General features: G+C 42.1%; 8 protein-coding genes and 1 pseudogene across 8 annotated transcripts in view; 8 read left to right on the forward strand and 1 right to left on the reverse strand.

Moving 5' to 3' along the window:
- Pcdha1 (protocadherin alpha 1) overlaps window positions 1-24,417 on the forward strand; it is a 264,765-nt gene that overhangs the window by 26,578 nt on the left and 213,770 nt on the right. The window lies entirely within an intron of this gene.
- Window positions 1-24,417, forward strand: part of Pcdha2 (protocadherin alpha 2) — a 255,785-nt gene that overhangs the window by 17,598 nt on the left and 213,770 nt on the right. The window lies entirely within an intron of this gene.
- The window catches only part of Pcdha3 (protocadherin alpha 3), a 249,612-nt gene that overhangs the window by 11,425 nt on the left and 213,770 nt on the right, over window positions 1-24,417 (forward strand). The gene's annotated exons all lie outside the window — the stretch shown is intronic.
- Window positions 1-24,417, forward strand: part of Pcdha4 (protocadherin alpha 4) — a 243,172-nt gene that overhangs the window by 4,981 nt on the left and 213,774 nt on the right. The gene's annotated exons all lie outside the window — the stretch shown is intronic.
- LOC120098411 (U2 spliceosomal RNA) lies at window positions 1,813-1,948 on the reverse strand (annotated as a pseudogene).
- Pcdha5 (protocadherin alpha 5) overlaps window positions 2,599-24,417 on the forward strand; it is a 235,590-nt gene continuing 213,771 nt past the window's right edge. The window contains exon 1 of the mRNA NM_199505.4: window positions 2,599-5,126. Coding sequence (NP_955799.1) covers window positions 2,781-5,126 — 2,346 coding nt within the window. The 5' untranslated portion in view covers window positions 2,599-2,780. The remainder of the gene's footprint in view (window positions 5,127-24,417) is intronic.
- Pcdha6 (protocadherin alpha 6) overlaps window positions 9,529-24,417 on the forward strand; it is a 228,659-nt gene continuing 213,770 nt past the window's right edge. Inside the window, exon 1 of the mRNA NM_199506.1 lies at window positions 9,529-11,961. Within this exon, the coding sequence (NP_955800.1) occupies window positions 9,529-11,961 (2,433 nt within the window). The remainder of the gene's footprint in view (window positions 11,962-24,417) is intronic.
- Window positions 15,690-24,417, forward strand: part of Pcdha7 (protocadherin alpha 7) — a 222,498-nt gene continuing 213,770 nt past the window's right edge. The window contains exon 1 of the mRNA NM_199507.1: window positions 15,690-18,044. Coding sequence (NP_955801.1) covers window positions 15,690-18,044 — 2,355 coding nt within the window. The remainder of the gene's footprint in view (window positions 18,045-24,417) is intronic.
- The window catches only part of Pcdha8 (protocadherin alpha 8), a 216,569-nt gene continuing 213,770 nt past the window's right edge, over window positions 21,619-24,417 (forward strand). The window contains exon 1 of the mRNA NM_053942.1: window positions 21,619-24,009. Within this exon, the coding sequence (NP_446394.1) occupies window positions 21,619-24,009 (2,391 nt within the window). The remainder of the gene's footprint in view (window positions 24,010-24,417) is intronic.

The following is a 24,417-nucleotide window of genomic DNA, read 5'->3' on the forward strand; positions in this document are numbered from 1 at the left end:
ATATCAATGAGAAAGAATGAATTGAAATAAATATTAATTTCTTTACTTTCTTTTTCACTCCTGAACTATCTGTAATTAATTAGTGTTCTGATTTTGTATCTCTTGTTCATTACTTTTATACTACTTCATATGGCAACAAAAAGTAAAATAAGTCATAGAGTGCTGGGCTCAAAGGCATGCACCACCACTCCTGGCTACAACTAAATGCCTAAAAAAAGAGAACAGAGAGCTAGAACAGCCCAAAGGGAATTCTTTACTATCTGACTTAGAATGGCTTAGGAGAGTCCTGTGTCTTCTGTGTGATTAAGAATATCATCATTGAGAAAGCAACTCTCAAGCCCTCAACTAGAGAATGGCAAATACAGGTCATAATTTCAACAGCTGCAAGGATGAGACTTATAAAAGTTCAGAGACTTTTATTTTCTATATATCTGCATAAAATGTAAGCTATCTTTCATACTAGGAATGCCTTTTCTTCATTGACTATATCAGTACTTTTACTAGAGCCTAAATATTTTTGTGACACACTATATCTTAATCATTATTAGGATTCCAACTTATTGGCTAAATGTATGTTAAATGATTAAACAATTTCCACGGTTGCTACTTAGATGCTGTGTCTTGAAAATAGTGCCAAGTTGCTTACTAAAACTGTATGACATCTGGACAATTAAAATCTTCACCTTAGATACAGATTGGAAAGGAAGAAGTCAAAATATTACTATTTGCAGATGATATGATAGTATATTTAAGTGATCCCAAAAGTTCCACCACAGAACTACTGAACTTGATAAACACCTTCAGCAAAGTGGCTGGATATAACATTAACTCAAATAAATCAGTAGCCTTCCTCTACACCAAAGAGAAACAAGCCGAGAAAGAAATTAGGGAAACGATACCCTTCATAATAGTCCCAAATAATATAAAATACCTCGGTGTGACTTTAACCAAGCAAGTGAAAGATCTGTATGATAAGAATTTCAAGAAACCTCTGAAGAGACCTCTGAAGAAAGAAATTGAAGAAGATCTCAGAAGATGGAAAGATCTCCCATGCTCATGGATTGGCAGGATTAATATAGTAAAAATGGCCATTTTACCAAAAGTGATCTACAGATTTAATGCAATCCCCATCAAAATACCAATCCAATTCTTCAGAGAGTTAGACAGAACAACTTGCAAATTCATCTGGAATAACAAAAAAATCTAGGATAGCTAAAACTATCCTCAACAATAAAAGGACTTCTGGGGGAATTACTATCCCTGAACTAAAGCAGTAGTACAGAGCAATAGTGATAAAAACTGTATAGTATTGGTACAGGGACAGGCAGATAGACCAGTGGAATAGAATTGAAGACCCAGAAATGAACCCACACAGCTATGGTCACTTGATTTTTGACAAAGGAGCCAAAACCACCCAATGGAAAAAAGATAGCATTTTCAGCAAATGGTGCTGGTTTCCCCGTTGAAGGAATCAGAGAAAGGACTGAAAGAGCTTGAAGGGGCTTGAGACCCCATATGAACAACAATGCCAACCAACCAGAGGTTCCAGGGACTAAGGCACTACCCAAAGACTATACATGGACTGACCCTGGGCTCCAACTTCATAGATAGCAATGAATAGCCTAGTAAGAGCACCAGTGGAAGGGGAAGCCCTTGGTCCTGCCAAGACTGAACCCCCAGTGAACAGGATTGTTGGGGGGAGGGTGGTAATGGGAGGAGGATGTGGAGGGGAACACCTATATACAAGGGGGGCATGTTTGCCTGGAAACCGGGAAAGGTAATAATTGAAATGTAAATAAATATCCAATTTAATAAAGATGGAGAAAAGAAAAAACCAATAAAATATTTATTTTCATTTAAAAAAATCTTCACCTTACAGTGATACATAAAATTGTTAGGTGCTGAAAAAGGACTACACTTGATCTTAGCCAAAAGGCCGAGAAGCGATGCTGAAAAAGGACTAAATGTTCATTAATTTGGATAAAATTCAAAAAGGACCTTAGTATCATATTAAAACTGTTTTAATTCTTTTGAAGATAGCATCAATAAATCACAAGTGCCGAACATTACAATCTAAAATATTCTGTTCAAATAATACCCAGGAAATTCATGTCCATTAGGTTAATACAGAAAAACTAAAAATCTAGGCTGTAGCTAAGTATGGAAAAGATGCTATTGAGCAACAGAGACTACTGAGCTAATAACTAATGAAAGTTATTTCATCATTTTGAATATACATTTCTCTATAAATAAATAGACAAATTATTTGGGGTGTCTCCTGACGTTGTATCCGTATGCAGTGGTATGCTCATATCGCCGTTTTACTTTAGATTGTGTTATAAAGTCAAGCCCAATTGGGAGATCATCCGCAGAACATCTATCGGATTGGGAAGTAATGCAACTAAAATAGGAGCTTGGTTAAAAAGTGACATCTAATCAGAGAACAGAAATGTATAGAGGCATAAAAGCATGTAACTGAAATTGAGTATTATTGATAGATAATTCATTAATAAAAAGTGAGTAAAATGAAACAAAGTACTTATCCTTTTATCCACATGGTGTCGCTAGACACCACAAGATTTTTTTTTTTTTTTTTTAGCTTCCAACGTCAAAAGGATACGGAGAGTACATTTTACTTAGGAAAAGGATCTTCCATTTCAGGCTCTGCTACAGAAGCTCACAAAAAGCGAGGAATTCAATCTATAATAAACTGGAACGAAGTTTTCAAAGGATTTTGTGTGGTGCTGCAATAGAGATTGGAGAAGTGGAACAAGATTGCGATGGTATATTCCCAGCGAGGAAGTCCGGGATTTCGGCGCCTGCTGATCTCCTTTGTGCTTCTCGTAGCCTGGGAGGCAGGGAGCGGCCAGCTCCACTACTCCATCCCTGAGGAGGCCAAACACGGCACCTTCGTGGGCCGCATCGCGCAGGACCTGGGACTGGAGCTGGCGGAGCTGGTGCCCCGTCTGTTCAGGGTGGCGTCCAAGGACCGCAGAGACCTTCTGGAGGTAAATCTGCAGAATGGCATTTTGTTTGTGAATTCTCGGATCGACCGGGAGGAGCTGTGCGGGCAGAGCGCGGAGTGCAGCATCCACCTGGAGGTGATCGTGGACAGGCCGCTGCAGGTTTTCCACGTGGAGGTGGAGGTGAGGGACATTAACGACAACCCGCCTACATTCTCCAGACCTGAACAAAGATTATTTATTTTGGAGTCAAGAATGCCAGACTCGCGGTTTCCAGTAGAGGGCGCATCTGATTTGGATGTGGGAGCCAATGCAGCCTTGAACTATAAGATAAATCCTAATGAATATTTCGACTTGGATGTTAAACGAAACGAAGAAGAAACAAGCATTTTGCACCTAGTTTTGAAGAAGCCGCTAGACAGAGAAGAAACCCAAGAGCATCATTTGTTGCTGATGGCAACTGATGGAGGGAAACCTGAACTAACAGGTACTGTTCAGTTACTGATTGATGTATTGGATGCAAACGATAATGCTCCGGAGTTTGATAGATCTGTTTATAATGTCAGATTGTTAGAAAACACACCCAACGAGACGTTAGTAATTAAACTCAACGCTTCAGACGCGGATGAGGGAATTAATAAAGAAATACTGTATTTCTTCAGTAATCTTGTTCTTGATGGTGTAAAATCAAAATTTACAATAAATTCTACCAGTGGAGAAATAAAGGTTAAGGGCGAGCTGGATTACGAAGACTGTAAATTATACGAGATTAATATTGATGCAGTGGATAGAAGTTCATTCCCCCTAGCAGGACACTGCAAAGTCATAGTGAAACTTGTGGATGTAAATGATAATGTGCCTGAGATGTCCATAACCTCCATTTTTTTGCCTATCAAAGAGGACGCTCCATTGGCGACTGTCATCGCCCTGATTAGCGTGTCAGACCGTGATTCAGGCGCCAATGGGCAGGTGACCTGCTCCTTGACACCCCACATCCCCTTCAAACTGGTGTCCACTTTCAAGAATTACTATTCACTTGTGCTGGACAGAGCTCTGGACCGAGAGACCATCGCTAACTATGACGTGGTTGTGACCGCCCGCGATGGAGGCTCGCCCTCCCTGTGGGCCACGGCTAGCGTGTCTGTGGAGGTGGCTGATGTGAACGACAACGTGCCTGCGTTCGCGCAGCCTGAATACACTGTGTTTGTGAAGGAGAATAATCCGCCTGGCGCGCACATTTTCACGGTGTCAGCAGTGGACGCGGACGCGCAGGAGAACGCGCTGGTGTCCTACTCGCTGGTGGAGAGGAGAGTGGGCGAGCGCTTGTTGTCGAGCTATGTGTCTGTGCACGCCGAGAGCGGCAAGGTGTTCGCACTGCAGCCTCTGGACCATGAGGAACTGGAGCTGCTGCAGTTCCAGGTGAGCGCGCGGGATGCTGGTGTGCCTGCCCTGGGCAGCAATGTGACTCTGCAGGTGTTTGTGCTGGATGAGAATGACAATGCACCCGCGCTCCTGGGGCCTCAGGGTGGAGGAGCAATTATTGAGTTGTTGTCCCGGCCAGTGAGTTCCGGCCATGTGGTTGCGAAGGTGCGTGCAGTGGATGCGGACTCTGGCTACAACGCGTGGTTGTCTTACGAGCTGCAGCCAGCGACAGGCGCTGTGCGCAGCCCGTTCCGCGTGGGGTTATATACTGGTGAGATCAGCACCACACGTGTTCTGGATGAAGCGGACATGCCACGTCAACGCTTGTTGGTGCTGGTGAAGGACCACGGCGAGCCACCGCTGACAGCTACGGCCACCTTTCTGGTGTCTCTAGTGGAGAACAGCCAGACACCGAAGGTCTCATCCAGAGTGTTGGTTGGAACCTCTGGTTCAGACTCCACACTGATAGATGTCAACGTGTACCTGATCATCGCCATCTGCGCGGTGTCCAGCTTGTTGGTGCTCACCCTGCTGTTGTACACAGCGCTGCGCTGCTCCGCGACACCCACAGATGGAGTCTGTGCTCCAGGGAAGCCCATGCTGGTGTGCTCTAGTGAGGTGGGGACCTGGTCCTACTCGCAGCAGAGGCGACAGAAGGTGTGCTCTGGAGAGGGTCCACCCAAGACCGACCTCATGGCCTTCAGCCCCAGCCTACCTCAGGGACCCAGCTCTTCAGAGAATGTGAGTTTTGTAAATCGTACTCACTGAATTTTTTCTCTTAATTCTTTATCATTGAATATGTAAAGTTTTCCCCCCGTGGTTATTTTAGCTTTGAAGAATCCAACGATACACATACAATTAGCCTAGAAATTTCATAGTTAACGTTTCGCTGTACCATTCCCTATTCTTTAAAATACAAGTTTTGAGGGTGGGGTCATGAAGAGATTGGCTCAGTGGTTAAGAGCACTTTTTCTCGAAGAGGACCTGACTTCAATTCCCTCTACCCACATGATGGCTTATAACCATTTATAACTTCAGTTCCAGGGGAGCCAACACATGTTGACTTGTACAGACACATCGTACACATACATAAATCCAGGCAAAACATTTATACACATAAAATAAAATAAATGCATTTTTAAAAGCTCTATTTTTGGACATTTCTTTGCACCAAATATGACTCACAGTCAATGTTATTCTGTGGGAGGTTTTATTAATAAGCCCAACAACTTTCTTAACCTAAAATATTTTTGAGTCTTTTGTGGACATGTAATGTATGTGTGTGGTGTATGTGTGTGTGAGAATTTGCCTATGCTCATGGAGGCCAGAGGGGGAGGCGCCATCACTCTCTGTTTTATTCCCCTGAGTTAGTTTCTATCACTGAACCTGGAGGTAGGCTAGCAGTAAACATGCCCCAGCCATGCGTGCTGAGGTTACACGTGTGGCTTATGGGTTCTTGGGACTTGAACTCAGATCCTTCTGCTTGCATAGCAAGAAATATTTCTGTTAAGACACTTTTGTTTCTTTCCTTATTTATTTTTCTGAGACGGAGGTGAACTATGTCACCCTACTAGCCTTGACAGTACTAGATTCCTAGGCTGGCCTCAAACTTTGAATCCTTCTGTTTTAGGCTCCCTGGTACTGATTTACCGGCATGAGAGACCACAGTCTGCTTGTAAAATGTTTTCATGGTATATCACTATACAAGTACACTCACATTTAATTTAGGGCACAACATAGAACAAATTGCAAGACATATAAAATTTTTTCTTTTTGTCAGGTTTGGGACAGGATATTACTATGTAGCCCTTGTTGGTTGGGACTCCTTATGAAAGCCAGCTGGCCTGGAACTCACAAGTTTTCAATCATCTTCTGCCTCCCTAGAGCTGAGATTAAAGGCATGAACTACCAAGCCCGGGGTTAAATTATTTATTCTTCTTTTTAAAATTATTTATTTTTAATATACTGTTTTATGATTACATCAGTATTTTTTACAACAGTCCATCAACTATGCTTTTTCTTTTTTGTTTTATATTATAATTATTTTACCTTTATATAAAAGTTTAATTTATTTTTCAGTCATATTTTTATAGTAAATAATTCACTGAATCTTTATCTAAATAGATTTGCACACCAATGTTTTATTTTTATTGGTTATTTTATTTATTTACATTTCAAATTTTATCTTACTTCTCAATCTCCCCTTCACAAACCCCCTATCCCCACCTCCTCTGCTTCTATGAGGGTCAACATTATCATAATTAAAATTTTTTGTGTTAAAAATTTCATTTTAGTAGTGTTTTCACTCGGATAGACATAACCACTGTAATACAAAGTAGTACAGTAAAAACTTCTTTCCATTCCCATCCAAGAGCATTGTGTGAATATAGAATTATTCATTTCCCAGCAAAGTTTGACATTGGAATTTGAAGGAATAATGGTGTCATTTCCCTAAAAGGCAAGTGCTGTTTCACTTTAAGTTGTTTGTATTGAGTAATACTTGTGAAGTCCCTCAGCCCTGAAAGTCCGAGTGTGTTTGGTCAGAAAACATGCTCTGTGCTGCTTTACACTTTCTGTTTAGAAAAAAACAAAAATTTACTATTATGAAACTCTTCATTTGTGTTCATTGTCTGCAGACACTGTAGTCTACCACAGACGAGTGTCCTTGCCACTGAAAACGGTTTTGCTCCTCTTTTTTTGTTTTGGTAAAACCTGCGGGCATAACATGTAATAACCATTATACACCTAATATAAAAATATTAGAACCCTTTTTATTTCATTTTTAAGTTTTCCTATGCATTTACTTTTACATCTATCCCCTCTAACATGCTATTTGGATATTTATAATACACCGAGCAGCCTTAGGGAGATCTTAGAATTGAGAAGTCGCTATTGCTACAGAATTAGTTTATTGCAAATACCTACCAACTTTTAGAAATCTGGTTAATTTAGTTTTGAAATATAAACTTACTGGTTAGCAAATAACTTTCTGTTTGTTTGTTTGTTTGTTTGTTTGTTTAGTTTTCCCTTTTCAAGTCCCCTTGTCACCCTGGCTGTTCTGGAACTATGTTCTGTAGATAAGGGTGGCCTTCTACTCTCAGAGATCTGCCTGCCTCTGCCTCTGTCTCTGTCTCCCAAGTGCAGGGATTGAAGTTGTGCACCACGACACCTGGGCCAGCAAATGCTGTTTTTGTTTGCACAAACTTCTGTAATGGAAAGTTTCTGGCAAAGAATGGCAAATAGATCTGAGTTAATTATTTGATGATAGCTTCTCACAAAGGGGACAGCTCTGTGTTATTGTGAGGCTTAACGTACGTCAGAATAGTGGAGAAGGTGGGATGACAGGCCACATGTGGGTGCTGCTGCCTGGCTTAGATTTGAAAAGAAGTCCGATCATGCCCAGCTGATGACATTAACGATGAAGTAATGGCAAAGCTTATATTTGTCGTGACTTTAGTGTATGATGATGATATTTTACAGGGAAAGATGGAATTATTAAAAGCCCCATCTGAGGCTGAGGGTACTGCACAGTGGTAGAGAACGTTTCAAGGCCTTAGGTTCAATTTTCAGCCAATAAAAACCAAGTTTAAGCAAAGGCCATCTTAAGGAAGAGGATAGAAGCAACCTATATTACCTTTAAAATATGATCCATCCTGAAGAATAATTGAAAATAATTAGTGGCTTATGAATTTAACATTGGCAGTGTATTACTAGAAACCAAACACCAACTGAAGATCCTATATATAGCAAATATCTTAGAAAATAATCTGATTAATTTTTAACATGGAGAAACTCTTGACAAACAGAAAATGTTGAAGATCTAAGTCATCTAGAAGTGGCTCTAATATTAAATTTCTAGTTTAAATAACTTAATGAATTTATACTTATAAAGACAAATATGATATATGCGAAAGAAAGAGAAACTGTAGGCAGACTTTGAATAAAACCCAAAAGAAGACAGGAATAAAGATAAAAATTACCATAGTAATTTTGTTATAGTGTTTCTGTTATCAAAACAAAACACCAATTTCTGAGCCTTGAAATTATGAATTTTCTAATAATTTCTAGTAATGATTTCATGTTAAATTGACTGCTTTCAAGGAGTCAGCATATATTAATGAAATGGATGGATACATAGGAAGGTGAGATATAGATGTGGGTCTGGGAATGCACAGAAAGGTCTCAGACCCTGCAAAGCAAAGGATAATGGATAAAGTTAAGCTGTAAAGAAAAAGGTCAAGTCTTTAGGAAGAGCAGAAAGGGCACCAAAAACAAGAGGATAAGAGCAGAAATTACTATGGTAGGATGCACAAATGTGAAACCAATATAAACTGAATGTTGGACAAGAAATGATGGAGAGACATTCCTGTATCCTACTCGTTATTCTCAATTCTGAGACCTGAACATCCTGAGATGCACAGTTTAGGGTGAAGCTGACCAATAATGAGAACACATACTATGCATTAAAATGTTGAACACACTATGCACTAAAACCATGTTAAATACTGCATGAGGGAGCCATAAGCTGTATTAAATTTGTGGAACAAAGTGCCAATAATCATCGACAATCTTTTAATATTTAAAAAGTTTAGATAGTAAACTTGAAAATGTTTTAAATCATTTCAAGTTTAGATAAACTTTTAAAAAATCTCTCTCTCATATATATATATATACATATATATATATATATATATATATATATATATTATGTGTACTCAAACTATGGAGAATTGCTCACCGTCTGATTTCCAAGATTAGATTATACTACATTTACTATTTTTAAACCGATGATAAAAATGTCTAAAACATTGCTAAGAATATTGTTTCTCTGTGAATAAAGACCATATTCAGTCTAAGTTACATAAAGTCATGCGAGGAGACATTGTCCTTGAAGAGTATAAACATTTGGATCATTTACTATCAAGGTAAGGTAAAGAATGTTAATTAAAAGAATAACCCTTCATTGAGGCTGTACGAATTCGCTTCTTACCGTTTGGAGCCGCATGGTGTCGCTGTCTACCACCGAGTTCCATCTAGCCAGCGCACAAAGCTCTTTTTCTGGTAGCTGGGTCTTTCCAAGACTGCTGAATGATGGCGAATGCAGAAGAATTGAATCGATAGACTTTGAATCATACGGAATTTTATGCGGAGAAAAATAGATCTTCTAATGGAAACAAAGCAAGAAACATTCTACATGGATTTTACCACTGACGGCAGACTAGGAACACGGTGTCTGCTGCTCTCGCTCTTGCTCCTTGCAGCCTGGGAGGCAGGGAGCGGCCAGCTCCACTACTCCGTCCCAGAGGAGGCCAAACACGGCACCTTCGTGGGCCGCATCGCGCAGGACCTGGGGCTGGAGTTAGCGGAGCTAGTGCCCCGCTTGTTCAGAGTGGCGACCAAGGATCGCGGAGACCTTCTGGAGGTAAATCTGCAGAATGGTATTTTGTTTGTGAATTCTCGGATCGACCGGGAGGAGCTGTGCGGACGGAGCGCGGAGTGCAGCATCCACCTGGAGATGATCGTGGACAGGCCGCTGCAGGTTTTCCACGTGGAGGTGGAGGTGAGAGACATTAATGATAACGCCCCTGTGTTCTCAGTAAAGGAGCAAAGAATGTTAATTTACGAATCTAGGCTGCCAGATTCTTTGTTTCCACTAGAGGGCGCATCCGATGCTGATGTTGGATTAAATTCTATCTTGACCTATAAACTCAGTTCCAGTGAATACTTTGGACTAGATGTGAAAACAAACAGCGATGGCAACAAACAAATTAGACTCTTGTTGAAAAAATCTTTGGACAGAGAGGATGTTCCTGAGCATAAACTACTCCTGACAGCCACGGATGGAGGCAAGCCTGAGCTCACAGGCTCCGTTCAGCTGCTGGTCACTGTGCTGGATGTGAATGACAACGCCCCTACTTTCCAACACCCTGAGTATGAAGTGAGAATCTTGGAAAACTCAGACAACGGAACGACAGTTATTAGACTGAATGCTTCTGACAGGGATGAAGGGACGAATTCAGCAATTTCTTACTCTTTTAATAGGCTGGTGTCGCCCAGGATTCTTGACCAGTTTAGCATAGATGCAGACACAGGAGAAATCGTAATTCAAGGGAATTTGGACTTTGAGCAAGTAGATGTCTACAAAATCCACGTTGACGCGACGGACAAAGGACACCCTCCGATGGCAGGCCATTGCACTGTTTTAGTGAGGGTATTGGATGAAAACGACAATGTGCCTAGGATCACCTTGACTTCCTTATCCCTGCCTGTTCGAGAGGACGCTGCACTGGGTACTGTCATTGCCCTAATTAGCGTTTCAGATCTGGACTCTGGAGTCAATGGGCGGGTGACCTGCTCCCTGTCTCCTCATGTTCCCTTCAAGCTGGTGTCCACCTTCAAGAATTACTATTCGCTTGTGCTGGACAGCGCCCTGGACCGAGAGACCACAGCTGACTATCAGGTGGTGGTGACAGCTCAGGACGGGGGTTCGCCTTCTCTGTGTACCACGGTCAGCGTGTCTGTGGAGGTGGCTGATGTGAATGACAATGCTCCTGCGTTCGCGCAGCCCGAATACACGGTGTTCGTGAAGGAGAACAACCCGCCTGGAGCGCACATCTTCACTGTGTACGCGGTGGATGCAGACACACAAGAGAACGCTTTGGTGTCCTACTCGCTGGTGGAACGACGGGTGGGCGAGCGCTTGCTGTCGAGCTATGTGTCTGTGCACGCGGAGAGCGGCAAGGTGTTCGCACTGCAGCCTCTGGACCATGAGGAGCTGGAGCTGCTGCAGTTCCAGGTGAGCGCGCGGGATGCTGGTGTGCCTGCCCTGGGCAGCAATGTGACTCTGCAGGTGTTTGTGCTGGATGAGAATGACAACGCGCCCACGCTGCTTGGACCTTGGACACAAGGATCCGGTGGTATAGTGAGCGAACTTGTGTCACCCTCTGTGGGTGCTGGCCAAGTTGTCACTAAGGTGCGTGCAGTAGATGCGGATTCTGGTTACAATGCCTGGCTATCTTATGAACTGCATCCTTTAACAGGTGGAACACGAAGCCTGTTTCGGGTAGGTCTGTATACGGGCGAGATTAGTACCACGCGTGCCCTTGAGGAGGCAGATGCACCACGCCATCGCCTATTAGTGCTGGTGAAGGACCACGGGGAGCCAGCGCTGATGACCACAGCCACCGTGTTAGTGTCTCTGGTTGAGAACAGCCAGACTCCAAAAGCCTCTTCGCGAGCGGCAGGCTCCACCGGCCAGGAAGTGTCGTTAGTGAATGTCAATGTGTACCTGATTATTGCCATCTGCGCGGTGTCCAGCCTGCTAGTTCTAACCCTCATGGTATACACTGCACTGCGGTGCTCAGTTCCGCCTACAGAGGGTGTGTGCGGGGCAGGGAAGCCTGTGCTGGTTTGCTCTAGCGCGGTGGGGAGCTGGTCCTACTCACAACAGAGGAGACAGAAGGTTTGTTCTGGAGAGGGGCCACCTAAAACCGACCTCATGGCCTTCAGCCCGGGTCTTCCTCCTTGTCCGGTTGTGGGTGAGCATCAGGATTCAAACGAAGATCATTGCTCAAGAGTAAGTTCAAGATTTCATAATTATCTTTACGGATTAAAATTTGTATTGTTTTTTCTATAGTTATTTTCTCATTTAAAATTTTTATTTATTACACCGGGCTAAGCATTTTAATTTCATTATTTTCCACATAATCTTCATTTGTTTTTGATCTTAAATGTAAACAGAATTAAGTATTGTTATACACATTTGGCTATGAAGATTCGGCTTCACTATATAGCTTTAAAGTCAAACTCAAAATTTTATTACATTTGTCCTTTCTACCACCGAGTTTATATCAGCATTAATATTTTTCTGAGCAATTACATAGGGTATTCGCATTTTTGTATTTTAACGCTAGGAGGAGAATCATTTTGAATATATTGTTCTTTTTTTCATAGGACATTTTATAGGACACAATTGGGTCATACATTCTTTCCTCTTTGCTTTTTTGTTTTTTTCCTCTCTCTGTCTCTCTGTCTCTCTGTCTCTGTCTGTCTCTGTTTGTCTGTCTGCCTCTCCCTCTCCCTCTCTCTCTCTCTCTCTCTCTCTCTCTCTCTCTCTCTCTCTCTCTCTCTCTCTCTGTATGTGTACTTAACCAAAGGCATGGCAGGGAAACAGTCTATATAATAATATTGAATTGTATACTCTCTTGAATGAGTTCAATGTTATTTTCTGTATTCTTTCCCTCGTCACTGTTAATCCTAGAGGAAGTAGAGCTTCTTTTTTTAAAACTATTGATTTTTGCAGCCATTTAGGGAAAAAGAACAATGACTAGGTTGAGTACCTCTGGCTGAAAGAGAATAGGTGAGGGAGATTTCGTACTCTTTAATAAACTTGTTCCATCCATAGTTATTACCCAGTTTATTAGTGCAGTTCATACACTATAGACATGGTAGTTGGGGAAGCCTTAGATTTTAATCCAATAAATTCACATAAAGTCAATATTTCAGGGTTAGGCTCAGTGGTTGTTGGCTTGCCTAGCAGGTTCAAGGCCCTAGATTCTATCACTGCAAGGAAAGCCATAAAGAAACAAACATAAAGGTCAATGCACCTCCGTGATGTTGCAGTTCTCTTGCTTTGAGTTTCATTTAATGGGTCTCCTTATGGACTACAAGCTTCTTTTCTTTTCTTTCTTTGTGTAATTATCTGCACCATTCACTATTTCTCTACACAAAAGGCATCCATGTAGTGGCTACATTGTGAGTCTCCAGGACATCCTTCCTTGCCAAATCTCACCCCCGCTGTGTCTACTTTTGCACTATTTCATAGACTGTATATTCTATTAGTTCTCTGTTTTAAATTTGCAAAATATAGAATATAAATAATATCTGTCATACAGAAAAAATATAAAAACACCTTTAAGTTGATACTTCTAAGGTGCTTATAATAGTGTTTGCCAAGTAGTGGCTGCTTACTCGTGAATTCCATGTCATTTTCGTTTATGTGAAGTTATTTTTTGTTTTTGTTCTTTCTGGGAAGGCCAGTATTACCCAATTATTCTGAGCTGCCATGAACTTTTTAGTGTCATGCGTTAATTTGAAAACCGTTACTTTCCAGTGTTAACCATTGAAGACTTTAGCAATAGAAAAGTGTTTGGATTTAAAAGACATTCAAGACATAGAAGTGACTCCCAAGGATAGTTCTAGCTTTTGCATTGCCGTTTCCCCCGGGAAATAGAGCGCTGTAGGCTTCCATATCACACTTTCTCTCACTTAAGAACTGCTCAGTGTCAGTATAAGGACTAAGTTGGAGTTTGTGCTTCTGCTGTCTCCTTTTCATTTCCATTCTTGAAATGGCTTAAATCACTAATCCAGTTTTCTTTGTCCTTTGCAAGGAAGTTCAGAGTAATTTTAACACATACTTAATATAACAGCAAGATTTAAAAAAATCTTCTAAATTTTTCTATATAGTTAAGAGTAAAAAATTTACTTCTGGATATAGAAGTTTGATAAAGAACACACTCTGTGCCAGGTGATGGTGGCTCACACCTTTAATCCCAGCACTGAGTTTGAGGCCAGTCTATTCTACATAGTAAGTTCCAGGATGGCCAGGGCTATACAGAGAAATGTTGTCTTGAACAACAACAACAACAACAACAACAGCAACAACAACAACAAAATGACAGTTTGTATAGATAATTATGCCTAGTAACCTGAACATAGCTCACAAAAGTACTATGGCTATATTCACGAAGTAAAACATTTAAAAATGTATAGAAGGGTTTCATTTTCCAGTATCTGTTAGAAGAATGAGTCAAAATTTAACTCATGGCTTCAATTTTTTTGTATTAAAAATAAAGATATACTACATATAATGTGACAATTAGAGAACAGTGTTATGAGTCACAAAAAGGGAAAATACATAGATAGGTAAATCATGGTGTGACTGAATGCAACGGTTCTATCTCCCTAGTTGAATGAAATGGCCAGATCAATGATGAGTCTGGTGGTTATAAAATGGAGATACCCCTTTGAGTGAAGGTTGACAATAATCAGTATTTGGGGGAAGAAATAACTAAGTAAATGGATGTGCAGCAAAATTCCAAGTGAATCTGAAAGCAGGGAGAAATCTACTTGGACTGAAGGGTATATTTTGCACAGGAGAGAGTATGAGATGAGGCAAGAAAAAGTATTGTGAAGAGAATCTCTTGGTTAAGTATTAGAATAATTTTTTACTCTTCTCTAAAGTCATTTGAAAAGTACTTAACATTTGAGGCAATGATAATAAAGGTGTTCATGAAGTTGACCATATGAAGAAAGTGAGGCATGAAGACAGAGTAACAAAAGGGGTTTGCAATTGTCAAGCAGAGTGCCAGTCATTAAAACCACCCATGTGGGCAGACATCAAGATTGGGAAGCATTAGAACACACATGTAATTATTTTACTTGCATCTGGGAACAGTGGGGTGATACATTTAAGAAACTACACTTGTTACACTAACTCCCCAAAGATAAAATATTCAAAGACTTAATTAAAGAATTGTAGAAAATAAGATGGGTCAGCACTAATATTTAGCTAATGAAATGGGTTTATAATATGAAGAAAGAACCTACATGATATTGAAGACTGAAAACAAGCATGTAATCATATAAACAAGGTTTTGGGAGGAAAGAATAAGTAAACATGAGAACCACAAACTTATTAATCTTATAAAGAGAAATTCACAATATTTGTTTCTTAAGAAGCTACTTTAATACACAATCTTGTCTCAAAGATTCCCACCCAATTCCCATCTTTCTAGATCTCCATCCAATAAAAATATATGAAATTTGATTACCTCTTCGCCTTCTCGACATTAGAATTATTTACTAAGTTTGTCTTAAAGAGATCCTTTTAGGTTTATTTGTATATTAAAACAGTGTAGGAAAAATGCTTTTCTAATACAGAGCGAAACTTATGGTCAAAATTAAATAATTAAAAGCTGTTAAACATTAAGAATACCACGAAGACGCCTGAGAAATGTTGCTCTACATGTTTACAACAGAGAACATAATTTGAATTTAAAATACACGTTTCAATGCATAACTGTAAATTTTGTAAATCCACTTACTTCTTGGGCCACATGATGTCGCTCTTAGCCACTAAATAGTCACAAAGCGAGACCATTTTCCATTAGAAAGAATCCACTGGGCTTCACTCTTCAGTTTGCTCCACAATGGCCAGCATCTCGGGACTGGAATGAAGGAATAAAAAGTCTCCAGAATTTGAGGTAACTGTCGCGCATGAGAAGAAAACGTCAGTAATTTGAAATGGTAAACCTGAGAGGATACAACTGGAAAAGTCAACAATTGCTCCTCCTCCTGATAATTTTGGCAGTCTGGGAGGCAGGGAACAGTCAGCTCCACTACTCTGTTCCCGAGGAAGCCAAACACGGCACCTTCGTGGGCCGCATCGCCCAGGACCTGGGGCTGGAGTTGGCGGAGCTGGTGCCCCGCCTGTTCAGGGTGGCGTCCAAGGACCGCGGAGACCTTCTGGAGGTAAATCTGCAGAATGGCATTTTGTTTGTGAATTCTCGGATCGATCGGGAGGAGCTGTGCGGGAGGAGCGCGGAGTGCAACATCCACCTGGAGGTGATCGTGGACAGGCCGCTGCAGGTTTTCCACGTCGAGGTAGAGGTGAGGGACATTAATGATAATCCTCCATTGTTCCCAACGACACAAAAGACTCTGTTTATTCTAGAGTCCAGACTGCTTGACTCGCGGTTTCCACTAGAGGGCGCGTCAGATGCAGATGTCGGTTCCAATGCCCTGCTGACTTACAGACTGAGCACCAATGAACATTTCTCTCTGGATGTACCGCCCAACCACGAGCAGGTGAAACCTCTTGGGCTCGTTTTGCGGAAACCTTTAGACAGAGAAGAAGCTGCAGAGATGCGCTTATTGCTCACGGCTACGGACGGAGGCAAACCGGAGTTGACCGGCACCGTTCAGTTACTCATCACAGTGCTGGATGTCAATGACAACGCTCCAGCTTTTGACAGATCTCTGTATACCGTGAAATTATCAGAAAATGTTCCAAACGGGACATTAGTAATCAAAGTCAATGCCTCAGATTTGGACGAAGGCGTCAATGGGGAAGTTATGTACTCATTTTCTAGTGATGTTTCTTCAGATATAAAATCCAAGTTTCACGTGGACGCTGTGAGTGGCGAGATTACAGCTATCGGAATTATTGATTTTGAAGAGTGCAAAGCTTACAAGATTCCATTAGAGGCACGTGATAAAGGGTTCCCACAACTGCCAGGACACTGTACTGTTCTTGTGGAAGTTGTCGATGCTAATGACAATGCCCCACAGTTGACTATCAGTTCCTTGTCTCTCCCAGTATCTGAGGACAGTCAACCTGGAAGAGTCGTCACCTTAATTAGCGTATTTGATCGTGATTCTGGCACCAACGGGCAGGTGACCTGCTTCCTGAATCCTCACATTCCCTTCAAGCTGGTGTCCACATTCAAGAATTACTATTCACTGGTGCTGGACAGTGCTCTGGACCGAGAGACTATCTCTAACTACGATGTGGTGGTGACTGCCCGTGACGGGGGCTCACCCTCCCTGTGGGTCACTGCCAGCGTGTCCGTAGAGGTGGCTGACGTGAATGACAATGCTCCTGCGTTCTCACAGTCTGAATACACGGTGTTTGTGAAAGAGAACAACCCTCCTGGAGCGCACATATTCACGGTGTCTGCGGAGGATGCGGATGCACAGGAGAATGCGCTGGTGTCCTACTCGCTGGTGGAGCGGCGGGTGGGTGAGCGCTTGCTGTCGAGCTATGTGTCTGTGCACGCGGAGAGCGGCAAGGTGTTCGCACTGCAGCCTCTGGACCATGAGGAGCTGGAGCTGCTGCAGTTCCAGGTGAATGCGAAGGATGCTGGTGTGCCTGCCCTGGGCAGCAATGTGACTCTGCAGGTGTTTGTGCTGGATGAGAACGACAATGCACCCACCCTGCTGGGGCCTTTAGCTAACGGGGCTGGTGGCACAATGAGTGAGGTAGTATCTCGGGCTTTGGTGCCTGGTCAGGTTGTGGCGAAAGTGCGTGCAGTAGATGAGGACTCTGGCTACAATGCATGGTTGTCCTATGAACTGCAGCCGGCTGTGGGTGGAGTTCGTATTCCCTTCCGTGTCGGCCTGTACACAGGAGAAATCAGCACGACACGTGCACTGGAGGAAACAGATGCATTGCGGCAGTGCTTGTTAGTGTTGGTGAAGGATCACGGAGAACCTTCTCTGACTGCCACAGCCACGGTGTTGCTTTCTCTGGTAGACAGTGGCCAAACACAGAAGGTCTCAACTAAGGTGTCAGTTGGAGCCTCCAGCGTGGATCAAGGGCTAGTGGATGTCAATGTGTACCTGATCATCGCCATCTGCGCGGTATCTAGCCTGTTGGTGCTCACCCTGCTGCTGTACACCGCGCTGCGCTGCTCGGCGACGCCCGCAGATGGAGCCTGTGCTCCAGGGAAGCCCATGCTGGTGTGCTCCAGCGCCGTGGGAAGCTGGTCATACTCACAGCAGAGGCGACAGAGGGTGTGCTCTGGAGAGGGTCCGCTCAAGACCGACCTCATGGCTTTCAGCCCCAGCCTACCTCAGGGTCCAAGTTCTACAGACAACGTGAGTCTTAAATATTTTTCTCTCCAGGAGTGGAAAAAATAGTTTAGCTGTATTTATTTCATGATGTAATCTATTAATTGCAACACCAGGGAGGCTGAGGAATAAGGGAATTTAATTTTTAGCTTAGTCTGACTTACACAGGGGTTAAGGCCAGTTTGGGTTTCTCTTTCATAAACTTGGTAATTTATGTTGGTCTGGACTATTGATAAAACTTGCTAATATGATTAATGTCTTTACATTCTTTACGTAGGAGATTTCTAAAGTTAAGTGTATCCACAACCGGTACATTATTCAATGTCCAGACCTCATAAAAAAGAATTCCCACAGCATGCTAGGCAAGCACTCCCAATGAGAACTTATAAATCCTACAGTAAACTAATTTAAATATATATGCTGACCTATTACTACTTTGTGTCTTGCATATTCTACCACAACATAGGTTTCAACATTATAGGTGTAATATTTTTACTCTACAAGTTGAATTATCTCTGTTTCTTATTGCAAGAATTTATATTTTCCAATCATATTTGTGTAGCACTTTCTTTTTTAAACCTTACTTGTAGGATTGTACTTGCCATGTTTGTGGTAATTAATATTACTTAAAAATATAGTTCCATCGGGACTACTCACATTCAAAATACAGAAGAATTAACTCTAGTGTACAGCGAAAGTTATTCCCAGTTCTTACAGTGAAGCATTTACTTCTTTGAATTCTGGGAGGTTTTGGCTTCTGTTTTGTATTCTAAAACTACAAATATATATGCGACATGCCTTTCTGTTTAGGAAAATAGTGCCCCTTCAAACCTTCTCTTCTGCATTGTTGCACTTCTTCTCTTGCAAGGCAGGCATCATCTTTTGTTCATTCATCATGTCAAGTATCTGCATCTTACTTCATTACTCAGATTAAGATCAGGACTTATCAGCTAAGTTGTTCATCGTGCACATCCGTGGTGCACAAAGGCAGGTCAGAAAACTTGTGCTGTTTTTAAAATTTCAAGTATTTGTTTAGTTACCTCTGACTATCCACCTTCAAAGCTGGCTCAATTCTAATATATGCCATGAGATTATTTTGGAATATTTTGCTCTTGTTTTTAGAGTAAGTAAAGTAAATGTGCTCAACTCCTGGGCAGCTCTCAGGAGACTTAACCTTAGAGCACTACCACAGGCACACCAAATTCTGCTTCTATTTAAAGAATAGTCCATTTGGAGAATATTTATGATTATTGTAGAGTTTTAGTGACAGTAATCATAATGGTTGTATTGATTTTCAAAGTTTTGTTTCATCCTACATGGATATACCAATTTAAAGCCTTCCTAGCAAATTAACTAATAAAAATTAAGATTAATTCATTTTTGGACACTACAGAAGTTGACAGGAGAACCCCCTTACCATGGCATCTGTATTCATGAGCTATCATTATTTTTTTTATTAGGAAATCAGTTTGAGAGATACAAACTCAGGTTTTTCTTTGCTGGCTATGGGATATATTTCTTGTTTGTAAAATTCACAGAGATTCTGTAGTTCCATTTTAACAATGTCTTTAATGTTATTTATAGAGATAGTCTTTTGTTAACTAAAATGAGAATAAAGTTAATAGTTTCATAGAAAACTCCATCATTTCCCTTTTCTCTTTTTCTTGTCTGTGCATTTTCAGTAACTCGGCATCTGTAGCTAATGATATATTCTTATTCCAAGCACTAAGAAGCAATTAAAATAATACATAATTATATCTATCATATCCCCAAACATCCAGATTTTTAAGAACTTAAGTAAAAAGCCATAGGTTATGCTTTACTTAATTTTAGAAATTCAAACTATTCAGTTAGAACTACATTTATGTAAACATTATAACCACTAGAAGCTTCCAGTGTGATGTAACTTTTGTAGGTACTCTACAGAATACAAGGATAGGAATCTAGAGAAAAACAACAGGTGTCATTGAAATAATCTGCAATTTAGTGATAAGGCCACTAGAGGAATTCCAATTAATATACACCTAATTGAAAGCAGTTATTAAAAAAACAACGAATTTTTGGAGAATTAACTTATGAGGTTAACTTTGAGAGTACCATTGTCATGGATAAAAATGAAGTAAAAGAGAACTTTAACAGAAGCGTTTTAGGATGAGATGGGGTGTTTCTGTAAAACATAATTCACAGTGAAAAGACGTCAGAGGCAACATGAAGATGGCCTGATGTGAGACTGAGGACTCATACTTGTCAAATAGAAATCAAATGTGCTAGAGGCCTCAGCACACTCCACTAGAAGTTATAGTCATAAGCACAACAATCATGGTATATAAAATGGGAAGGGACTAGGAAAACTTTAAATATTGTATGCAAGAGAGAACCAGTTATAAAATTAAGTTTGGGACTATGCCTAAGTAAATTTGGAGAATGGCCAAAATATAGAAATCATGATGTTCAAATATTTAGATTTGGTGGTAAGTATTGATATTTATTTTGGACTTTTGAGACAGGGTTTCTCCTAACACTCCTGGGATTCATTATACAGAGCAGGTTGGCCTTGAATTCACAATCATCCTCCTGCCTCTGCCTCCCTGGTGCTAGAAAGGAAGGCATGCACCACCACCTCCACCTTTGTAATTATAGGTTTAAACATTCTTCAAAACTTGTCTAAAGACATTGACACACAGAGAAGACTCTTATTAAAGAAAGAGCAAAAAGTATGAAGAAGATAAAGTCATAATTTTGGAGTTATGCTCATATTTTGGAGCAGAAGAAAGATCCAAATCCAGCCAAGACCAGAAGTTGAAATATTATTTGGATTTACAATGGCTGAGAAATCTATAAAGGAAAATGTTGTGAGAGGCTCATTTGATACATTACACATATATTGATTGTTGGAAAAATATGGGTTTTCATTTTCCAAGAATTTGTAAGTAAAACAGTTTAAAATGTTTTTATGTTCACTGGGAACATCAAGAGGATGTTTTCAAATGTAATAAGGATTCACAAGAACACATATAAACTTAAGAAAAATTAGAATTATATGTTCATATAGAATAATATATTTCAATGACCGCTGCCAATGAACAAATTACTTCCACAGACAAGTGTGGAGGGAAGTTTATACTTGTGATATGCATGTAATTTCCAGGTCATAACACATATTACAGAGAATTATTAGCATACTATTGATAGACCAGTATTTAAAATATTGGAAAGAGACATTTTCACTAATGAAAAGATCTCTCACTGAAACGGAATCTCTGTAAAGGAGAGAGAAGACAAACATGCATGCACCTGCAACAGTAAGAATCTACTATTAAAGAATTAAAAAATGAAAAGAAAATATTCATATTATGAAAGAACCCAATTATTGCCCAGGTTGTTAAATCTTTGGACTCATTACCTATTGGAGCCACATGATGTCGCTGTCTATCAAGGTCTGCCTCACTCAGATCCCAAGACTCTCTCACAGCCGTATGTTTCTTAAAATCCGCTGAACAATGGCAGTTGCCGCTCAACTGGATTAAAGGATTCGAGATGCCCAACAGTTGATCTTTATATCAAGACCAGATTTCTCAAAGGAACAAAAGGAGTCCTTGACATGGTGTTTGCTCGGCGAGGAGGTCCGGATTCCCGGCGTCTGCTGCTTTTGCTTCTGCTGTTCTCAATCTGGGAAGCTGGGAGCGGCCAGCTCCACTACTCCATCCCTGAGGAGGCCAAACACGGCACCTTCGTGGGCCGCATTGCACAGGACCTGGGACTGGAGCTGGCGGAGCTGGTGCCCCGTCTATTCAGGGTGGCGTCCAAGGACCGCGGAGACCTTCTGGAGGTAAATCTGCAGAATGGCATTTTGTTTGTGAATTCTCGGATCGACCGGGAGGAGCTGTGCGGGAGGAGCGCGGAGTGTAGCGTCCACCTGGAGGTGATCGTGGACAGGCCGCTGCAGGTTTTCCACGTGGAGGTGGAGGTGAGGGACATTAACGACAACCCGCCGGTATTCCCCGTGAAAGAACAAAAACTGCATATTTCAGAATCCAGAATGCTAGACTCTAGGTTTCTGCTAGAGGGCGCATTCGATGCAGACATTGGAGCCAATTCAGCTGTAACTTATAGGCTTGACTCTAATGATTACTTCACACTAATTGTGAGTTCAAAGAACGAAGAAAGTAAACAGGTTGAGCTAGCTTTAAGAAAGTTGTTGGACAGAGAGGATGCTCCTGAGCATAAGCTACTGCTGACAGCCACGGATGGAGGCAAGCCTGAGCTCACAGGCTCGGTTCAGCTGCTGGTCACTGTGCTGGATGTGAATGACAACGCCCCTACTTTCCAACACCCTGAGTATGAAGTGAGAATCTTGGAAAACTCAGACAACGGAACGACAGTTATTAGACTGAATGCTTCTGACAGGGATGAAGGGACGAATTCAGCAATTTCTTACTCTTTTAATAGGCTGGTGTCGCCCAGGATTCTTGACCAGTTTAGCATAGATGCAGACACAGGAGAAATCGTAATTCAAGGGAATTTGGACTTTGAGCAAGTAGATGTCTACAAAATCCGCGTTGACGCGACGGACAAAGGACACCCTCCGATGGCAGGCCATTGCACTGTTTTAGTGAGGGTATTGGATGAAAACGACAATGTGCCTCAGATCACCTTGACTTCCTTATCCCTGCCTGTTCGAGAGGACGCTGCACTGGGTACTGTCATTGCTCTAATTAGCGTTTCTGATCTGGACTCTGGAGCCAATGGGCGGGTGACCTGCTCCTTGACTCCGCACGTCCCCTTCAAGCTGGTGTCCACCTTCAAGAATTACTATTCGCTTGTGCTGGACAGCGCCCTGGACCGAGAGACCACAGCTGACTATCAGGTGGTGGTGACAGCGCGGGACGGGGGTTCCCCTTCTCTGTGTACCACGGCCAGCGTGTCTGTGGAGGTGGCTGACGTGAACGACAATGCTCCTGCGTTCGCGCAGCCCGAATACACGGTGTTTGTGAAAGAGAACAACCCGCCTGGAGCGCGTATCTTCACGGTGTCGGCAATGGATGAGGATGCACAAGAGAATGCGCTGGTGTCTTACTCTCTAGTGGAGCGTAGGGTGGGGGAGCGCTTGCTGTCGAGCTATGTGTCTGTGCACGCGGAGAGCGGCAAGGTGTTCGCACTGCAGCCTCTGGACCATGAGGAGCTGGAGCTGCTGCAGTTCCAGGTGAGCGCGCGGGATGCTGGTGTGCCTGCCCTGGGCAGCAATGTGACTCTGCAGGTGTTTGTGCTGGATGAGAACGACAATGCTCCATCCATTCTTTTGGCTGGTACTGAAGGCTTGGGTAGTGTGGCAACTGATCTGATACAGAGGTCTGTGAGCGTGGGTCAGGTGGTCGCAAAAGTGCGGGCGGTGGACTCAGATTCTGGCTACAACGCATGGTTGTCGTATGAACTGCAACCCTCAGTGGGCCCTCGTAGCCCGTTTCGTGTTGGGCTGTACACGGGTGAGATCAGTACAACACGTGCTCTTGATGAGTCTGACGCACCTAGGCAGCGTCTGTTGGTATTGGTGAAAGACCATGGTGAGCCAACTCTGACTTCCACAGCTACCATCCTTGTGTCCCTGGTTGAGAGTAGCCAGGCACCAAAAGCCTCTTCTCAGGCTTCTAGTCGTGCTTCAGTCCCAGAGGCCTCGCTGGTGGATATCAACGTGTATCTGATCATTGCCATCTGCGCAGTGTCCAGCCTGTTGGTGCTCACGCTGCTGCTGTATACAGCGTTGCGCTGCTCGACGACGCCCACCGATGGAGTCTGTGCTCCTGGGAAGCCCATGCTGGTGTGCTCTAGTGAGGTGGGAAGCTGGTCCTACTCACAGCAGAGGCGGCAAAGGGTGTGCTCCGGAGAGGGCCCACCTAAGACCGACCTCATGGCTTTTAGTCCCAGTCTTCCACCGCGTCCAGTATCAGAGGTCATTGGGGAAGGGCAAGATTTAAATGACCATCATGGCTTTCAAGTAAGTCCTTTTATATTTAGAAACATTTAATTCATAGAAATTTTGTGACTCCTTTCATGGTATTGCACATTTGCACATGTTATTGTCAAAATTCAATACTATTCTAGCCACAATTTTTACTTGATTTATTATTTTTGTGTTGTTGTACATTTATCTATCTATCTATCTATCTATCTATCTATCTATCTATCTATCTATCTATCTATTTAACATCTGAGATACTACATCTTCATGTTGGCTTGATACTCTTGAGTTCAAGTGACATATCACATGCTGGTTATTCGTACACCGCAATCTTTGTCGTTCAAGGCGTCACAAGCAATTTCGTATTGTGTGGAGTACTGCTTTTAGCCTTTGTGTGAGTTCAGTCTTCTAGATCAGAATTGTGGTGACATCCGTGGGAATGCA

The sequence above is a fragment of the Rattus norvegicus genome, chromosome 18 (assembly GCF_021556685.1).
Source record: "Rattus norvegicus strain SHRSP/BbbUtx chromosome 18, alternate assembly SHRSP_T2T, whole genome shotgun sequence".
In the NCBI taxonomy this organism is placed as follows: domain Eukaryota; kingdom Metazoa; phylum Chordata; class Mammalia; order Rodentia; family Muridae; genus Rattus; species Rattus norvegicus.